Genomic DNA, 8,307 nt, shown 5'->3' with positions numbered 1-8,307 from the left:
GAAGTTGTGTGATTTCCATCCTTTGAAAATTATAAGACTTGACTGCTTAGCCCTTAGCAACCTGGTCTGAACCTAGAGCTTACCCTGGAGGGTAATATTGGAGTACATATCCTCCCATGAGCCTTCTAACTTAAATTGTTGTCTGCGCTTCATTCTATGAATATTTTAAAACTATTTGAATTTCCAGATAAATTGATTTGTGCTCTATTTATATCCTTGAGTTCTCATTCTTCTTAGTCTTCGTTGCCTAAAATTTTATTTGCGATGTAGTAACTAAGAACAATAACATTCATTCAACTGTTGTTAAACAGAATAAGCCACACTTTTCTAATTTCCTCGTGTGAAATACAGTCCCTACTCCTTTTTCATTCCCTTCTCTGCAGCTGTTCTGAATTGAATTCATTTATCTTGCACGTAGGTTATTACAGCACTGCAGTAATGCACAAATCCAAATACAAGGTCAGTGAAGAAATATTTGTATCCTGCGCTGCATACTCTTGCTACTAAAAACATTCCGCAGTACATCTCATCATAGATTTCTTTTTTTTTTCTATAACTGCACTCTGCCCATACTAATCCTGTGACTATTTATTGTTTCCTGATCTCACTTTCTATATATAGAAATACATAGGCTCAGACATACGCAGTATCGTTGTGCCACAGAAATGATTAAGGATGACAAATCTTGCTGTTAAAAAGGCTTTTCTGGTATTTGCCCAACACATTTTTCTCACTTGCTGATTTTCATTACTCTTGGTTGAACCATTTTCCCCTCAGTAATAGCTAAGTGTTCTGGACACGTGTCTTTCAGACATTTGAACACGGAAATCTTTTCCTCTCTTAAATTGAAACTGTTGATCTTTTCTGGTGAGTCATTCTCGTCCAGCCTAGTACTTATTTGGATGTGAATGAAGATCTCTTTACAACAAAACATTTTAAGACACTTCTCATTTTTTTTAAGGATGGGTTAAAAGGCTGCTAAAATATTCTTTAAATCCTACAGATCACAGGTACCTAAGAGGTGTGAGATGGAACCTTTTAAGTACATAGAGAAAGGAATTAATTACTTACCTTGTGCTGCAAGTGGCTTTGAGATACAAACTCTGATTTCAGCTTGGTCATGTGGAATTTTGGTGCTTCTGGGAAAGAAGGCTTTATTTAAGTACTAATTAGGAATAATTAATTCCCAGTGATACAGCAGATTTCCCCTGTCATAGTTCCTCTCATCTTCTTTTTCTCCCCTCCTTTGGGAAATTGCTGACAGCTAATATGGAAAGGAATTCTCAGTGAGATTGGCAGTAGTATGTTGGCATTTTGTCATGGAGGATATAAAGTACCTTTTGTTGATATTGCATTTGGCCGATGATGGTAGCGTACTTTTCACTTGAACTGCTTAAAGAGAAGTAACTCATCTGTAGAGTTGGTAAGTGTAAATTTGAGCTCCTGAGAATTAATGCATCAGCAAAATGAACTCTACAGAGTTTGGGAGAGCCTTGGGATGGGAGGGCACAAGGCGGCTGGGAGCCACCATCTGCAGGAGAAACAGCCTGTCTGCACCTGGGGGAGAGGAGGAGGGCAGGGTGGGCTCCAGGCACAGCCAGAGTGGAGACCTTCCAACAGCACTGGGCAGGGCTTTCCCTCAGTCCCTGGAAAGGCCCAGCTGGAGCAGGGCACGGTGTGAGGATGGGGGGCCGGCAGAGAGGGGCTGTCAGATACTGACCCCATTCCCTAGCCTTATACTGCTCGGGGTCTGGAGGTGGAGAGGTCAGGGATGGAGGAGCGACGCTGTGCCTAGGAAGAAGGCAGGTGGGAGAACAGTGTTTTAACTTTTTTTTCTTACCATCCAACTCTATTTCAATTGGCAATACATACAATGCCCATTTCTTTTTTATTTTAAAGAATATGGTTGGACAGTGGCTTGTAGTAAGAGCGCTGCTGGAAATTCAGAGGCTGCTAAATGCAGCACCACTGTTTGGAATGCAGTGTGATGTCTGTGCACAGGAACAGCTCCTGTAGTCTGCAGATCTTGGACATCAGAGAGGAATCGCACGCTCTTCCCCTGTCTGTATCTTACGTGTGTCTGACATCAGCATCCCCCTGGGAGAGCTAAACCAAGAGCTGGCATCTTCCCTCTTGGTTCTAAGAACAGCCGGTGGACTTCCTGCTTAAAGGCAAGGGACACTATATCTCCCACCTACTTTCACAAACCCCAACTGAGCTACAGACAACAAAAAATGATAGAAAAGAAAGAATACTTGACTTGTGTCAACATTTTTTTTTCTTTTTGAAAGAAATCTGTTCAGTTTAATCCTCATGAAAGTGGGAAAAATAATAACAGTGGGTTAAAGCCAGTGTTTAAGAAAATACATTTAAATATATTTTTTTACTTAAAAATGACTTTCTTCAGCATTCAAAGACCTAAGAGTTAAACTATAATTGTATACACCTTATGTAACAAATTGACAAAAAATTTAATAAACCAGACTATATAAAAAGCAAGAGGTTGGGTGTTGGTTTTTTGTTGTGGGTTTTTTTGTTGTTTTTTTTTTTCTTTTTTTGTCAGAAAAATGCATTTGTGATTTAGCGGATCATATAAAAAGCATTACTTTTTAAAAAAATGTGTTTTGTTTTTTTTTTGTTGTTTTGTTTTTTTCTCAAGTGTTAATGGTTTTACCATTCATTGTAGCTACATTCCAAACCCCTGTAACATCAGGGCATATTATTCTTATCTGTGTAGCACAGTGAGTTTAATCGTTACACTGAGGTCACTCTCATTACTACTTCCCCAGAGCCATTATCCTCTGATGAATCTTCCTGAGGTCTCATGCGGTTGAACAGATGTAACAATACGTAGCCACACTGAAATCTTAGTGAGGTTAACTGTGTTGGGTGAACTAAATTTCTGTTTCTAAATGCAGTCAGTGGTAACCACAATGTCCTTCCTGCTGAGGATTCTCCTCGATTGCTCTCTTCTATATCTGTAGCTTTATCATAATTTAACACATCCCAGTGTAGATTCACAGCCCTCCATCTCTTAAACACTCGATAAACAGGTGCACCTTCATGTACTATGAGACCTGAAATTAAGAAGAGAAGACGTTAGATGGTACAAAATGTCACAGGGTATCATCTTGAGAGCAAATACAGATTTAATTCATAATGCCAAGTTGTAATGAATCTAGCCACTATAACTGACAATTCAAATAAGTTGAACATGTGCGATGTAATATTCATATGTTCAAGACTGGGGAAAAGAGAGCATGCACGTAAATTCTGCACTTGTATGTTTTTTTGCAATTTTAAACTTTTCCTTCATATATTTAAACAAATTCCAAAAATTACACAAATTTCCCAGTCCTCCTAAGTAGGGAATAAAATTGTTCTGAACAGAAGCTCAACATAATGAATACTGGAATTACCTGAACATGCCTAACTGAAAAAAGTATTTATGTTTAAGTAAACCATTATCAATCAACTTTACCAGCAGATCTGTAAATTGATTGTGCATGCTGGTGTTATCCTTGTTCACAGTGAGCATTATTTATTGAGAATTGTAACAGCTTAAGCAGATCGTTGGACCTTCTGTAACAACCTTAAATTTGTTCAGCGGTGTTTTGTTGAATGCAATACAAACAAATGGCATTGTTTTTACATTCTTATTTCAGCCTGGGACCACAGAAATGTTAAGACAACTTGGAACAGCTCTAAGAATAATGACTTTCCTTTCTTGCTTCAGTAGAGAAAGAAGAAATTACATCTTATGATTAACTGTGATGAGCATGGCAAGGATGATGGGCTTTCTTCTTCCACATTAAAATTCAGCAGACAAAAGCACAACCTTTTTTGCTGAAATCCCAGAGATCTTTTAGATGGTCCTTTCAAGGAAAACACAGTTTATTGGAAGTTCTGAATAGACCAGTCTGCTTTTGGTCTTCCAGATAGGCTCATGATTTTTATAACTGTGCAAGAAATTTGTTTACTTAAATGGAATTCTTCATTTGTCATAGGTGTGCATATACTTTTATTAATTTATACCTATATGCACATTCTTCATGCATGAATGCTTCAAATATGAATTTACTTGTGGGGTTCATTGAGTTTCAGCCTTATTAGTTTTTTCTTCTGCTCAGGCATGGCAGTTTGTATGGTTCTGAGTAACGTTGCAATATATTAGTTGTCTGATGTGTTTCTTGCTTAAAATTTTCCCATACGTTTCAAGGTCTGTAGTATCCTCTGTTGCACCACAGGCTACACTTCTTTATCAAAAGAGATCATATATTACCTGTTGCTACACAATAAACTTGTAATTTAAGCATCCAAGTCTCTTAGAGATAAGAGATAACTAAGAGTTAACTGATACCAGAAAAGTCATTCAAAGAGAGATGGCACAAGCAGGAAGGATGATAAAAGAACTTATATGAGGAGCAAACCTCCAATTCAAGTGCAATGATTTTCAGATAACAGCACGTATTCAAATAGATTTCTAAAGATCATTGCATTGAAAGATGGATAAAAGCGGGGCTGCTTCTAGGACACATGACAGCAGGTGTAGTAGCCCACTCAAGTCACCAAGAATTCCTTGAAGCATCTGATGCAGGCAAAATGATTTGATCACATATGAAGTCTACAAACCAAATAAGCCAAGGTTTTATTGCTGTGACGAAAATTCCTTTCTTTTCTTTTCTTTTTTTTTTTTCCTCCTGCATTTCCTACTGAATGAAAAGAGCATAATAGTAGTCCCCCTCTACCTGTTGCTGGATCATAATACTCTTCAGTCCAATTTCTCGCAAGTTTGTGATGAAGCAAAATTGAGAAAACCTATTTACCCCAGTCTGAAGACTTCTGATATCTGCCTGCTCTCCACTGGTGCCCAAACAGCATGTTTTAGAATGCATCAGGAAGAAATTAGGAAGGATCAGTGAAGTACGTGAGGTACACCTAAAGAGTCAAAAGCATCTCCCCAGAATTATGACAGAAAAGTCATAGAACTGTTTTCTTTTAAAGAACTAATTTTTCCTACTTAGTGAAATTATATTTTCAGATTTTTCTCAACAACGGTAGGGAAGATAAATTTGCTTTAAAATGGAAGCTGTTATTCAGATATGCTCTCAAAGAGCTAAGTAACAAAGGATCAAATATTGAAAGGCTTGAAATAAAGTTGACTGATTTGGCAATGCTGAAGGAAAAAAAAGAGCACTTTCCTAACTTTTCTCTTCAAAAGGTTGATTTCCCATCTGATGAAACTGCACATTCAGAAGGATCTATACAGAAGAGGCAGAAGAATGCCAGTAGACAGCCTGTCTCTTTTGAAAGAAACTTTCAGGCAGAAAAAAGATAAAACACCTCTCTACACCAAAAGTTCTGAGGCCATAAAGAAGGGGAAATCTGGTTTAAAATGCTGGATATATTTTCCAGTTACAGAGAAGTTCTGATGATCAGAATATAGGCGGTTAGTTAGTCACTAAAATGAAGCAGCATGACTCTGACTAAGAATCTTTTTCTTATGAGGTTCACAGCAGTGAATGGGGATACAAGAGAAGAAAAAACAAGGATAAATCCCTGAATTATACTAACTGGTTCCAAAACACATAGTTTCAATAGCACAGAGAACATACTCACACAGTCCTAGCAGGAAAAATTACAGATCAGCAGAATACTTTGTCTGACCTAGACAACCCCAAGAAGTTGTGTTAGATTTCAGTGCTATTAGCTGTTCCAACATTCTGTCCAAGTAACATCTACAAGGAACAGAGTTTTGGGAATGAGAGACCTGGCAAAATGTGCTAAGGTCTAAAAAGGCTTTACCTTCAGGATTTATTTCTAAAATGTAGTGACTGTCGTGGGAGCCAGACAATAGGATTATGCGGATATCATTTTTTGTTTGTTCATTGTAAAGTACTGTGAGATTCTTTCATTTGCTCTGTCCAAAGGCTTTCATATCCTGAACCACAGAACACTTGAGCTTTTTCATACTGAATGCCTTTACAAGGACACATCGTTGTTCAGATGTGGCATTAGGCTCCTGTGTCGTCTTAGTTATCACATTAATTTTTCTTATAATCATTCAGGAATTATCATCCCAGAAGCCTAAACATTTTTTAGTGGGGAAATAAAGGCACTTATTAAAAACAGCCTTCACCCACTGGACAAAAGTGTTAAGACTCATAAAATAAATAAATAAATAATAATAATAATAATAAAGCAATAAATAGCCAAAGCATTAAACTGAAACATCCACTTTAAAGGAGTAATTTAACTATTTCTCAGCTATTTAGATTTAAATAGAAATGTGAAAAAAACCTGTTTCTGATTGAAAAATTACTAAGTGTAGCTAGATGTATTCACTATTAATAAAAACTCTGCCAGTACAGTTTTACAACTAAGTGGATGTTATTAGGTATTTGCAATGGTGGGAGAGAAAAAGGCATGAAAGAAGGCTTGAAAGAGAACTATTTCATTGAAAGGTCGAAGAAAAATGGTCTGAGGAGTGCAGGCTGAAAAAGGAGTGGAAGGTCAAAAAGGAGCAGCAGAACAAAACAGAGAGCAGATGAAAAAAAAAAAAAAAAAGGTTGAGAAAAAATAAAAGACTGAAAAAAATGACTGTAGGTCAAAAAATGGAGTAGAAGGCTGAAAGTAAAGTTAGAGGAAAAAAAAAAGAATGAAGACAAAAAAGAGTAGGAGGTCCGATTAAGAGGTTTAAAAAGAGTTGGGAGGACAAAAAAAGGGTGAGATACCATAACAATAGTAGGAGACCAAAAGGCTTGAAAAAAAACTTTGGCAGACATAAGAAAACATAGAGCTCGAGAAAGAGTGAATGCTGAAAACAGGTGGAAAACCAAACACTGTAAAGGGATGGGAGACTAAAGAAAAGTAGAGGCTGAAAAAAAGTGGAAGCTTAAAAAGTGTGGTGGAAAACTCAAAAAAAAAAAAAAAAAAAAAAAAGTACTTGAAGAAAGTAGAGGCAAAAAAAATGAGTAGGAGGCCAAGGAGTGGTGGGAGGCTGAAAATAAATAAATAAATAAAATAAAAATAAAAATAAAAAAGTAAACTGGAAAAAAAGTGGAGGCAAAAAAGAGATAGGAGACCAAAAGGGGGTGGGAGGTTCCGTAAAATCCGTGGTTGTTGGGAGGTTAAGAAAATAGTGTGAGAAAAAGTGGAGACTGAAACAACATGAGAGGATAAGAGAAAAGTGGAGAGAGAAACTGTGTGAAAGACTGAGAAATAGGTAGATTTTGAGAAGAAGTGGAGGTTGAGAAGGAGTGGGAGCTCTGACAAAGTAGGAGTGAGAATAAGAAGCTGGAATAGGGCTTGAGGCTGAAAAGGGATGTGAGGCTAAGAAAACCATAAAAGATTAATTAAAGGGTCCAGGCTAAAAAAGGTTGAGAGGAAAAGAAGGGATAGGTAGCAGAGAAAAATGTTAAGACTGAGAAAAAGGTTGAATGTGAAAAGGGCTGCTGAGATCAAAAAGGAGGTGGAGGCAAAGGAAAAATAAACAAAAGCAGTGCAAAGTCAGAAAAAAAATACAAGACGAATGAGTACAGGCTGAGAAAAATTGGAGGCTGAAGAGTAGTGAGAGGCAAGAATAAAAGCTGAAAGGTAATGGGAGGCTGAAGAAAGGTGGAGGCCTAGAATAAAATGAGGCTGAAATAAGTTGAGAGGCTGAGAATAAAATATAGGCTGAGAAAAAGCACTGATCAAAGAGCGGATGGGAGGTAAAAAAAACAAAACAAAACAAAACAAAATGGTGTCTAGCTAAAAAACAGCATCTAAAAAAAAAAAGTGGAAGCAGAAGAGGGGTAGGCCAAGTATGTGCAAGTATTCAAAGTATAAATATGTGTAAATATGTCATTACTTTGGGGCAAACTGCTTTTAAAATGGTAACAAAAAAATACTTCAAAAAGTACAGCTACTTAAACTTCACAAATGGCCAAAAAAATTATATTGTTTGTGCAACAGTATAGAGAGGCTTAACTCAAATGAACTGGACTAAATCTTGATTGTACCACCAGCAACTCATTCACTTGTCTTGGAATAGGTGCTGCACAGGCAAACTCATATGCAAGCAGAGTTCGTGAGTGAAATAAACAGAGATTTTAGTGGGAGTATAGGTATAATTGCAAATCCTTTGTAAGACTAAGCTCAAATGGAGAGAATGTCATGGATGACTAAATACAAATGAGAGCAGAGGACAGACTAAATAAGAAGTAGCTGGCTGTAAGCATTACAAGTTTTATGATATAAGAGATTATATATGATATGCAATGGTAAAAAGCATATGTTAATGTCTTTGGGAATTCATTAGCATAA

General features: G+C 37.0%; 1 protein-coding gene across 1 annotated transcript in view; it reads right to left on the bottom strand.

The window, feature by feature from the left end:
- Positions 1-1,858: 1,858 nt before the first annotated feature.
- MARCHF11 (membrane associated ring-CH-type finger 11) overlaps positions 1,859-8,307 on the bottom strand; it is a 29,438-nt gene continuing 22,989 nt past the window's right edge. Inside the window, exon 4 of the mRNA XM_031589228.2 lies at positions 1,859-3,077. Within this exon, the coding sequence (XP_031445088.1) occupies positions 2,755-3,077 (323 nt within the window). The 3' untranslated portion in view covers positions 1,859-2,754. The remainder of the gene's footprint in view (positions 3,078-8,307) is intronic.

This window comes from Phasianus colchicus, chromosome 3 (assembly GCF_987193195.1).
Source record: "Phasianus colchicus chromosome 3, bPhaCol1.hap1.1, whole genome shotgun sequence".
In the NCBI taxonomy this organism is placed as follows: domain Eukaryota; kingdom Metazoa; phylum Chordata; class Aves; order Galliformes; family Phasianidae; genus Phasianus; species Phasianus colchicus.
This window is presented reverse-complemented; position numbering and strand designations above follow the sequence as displayed.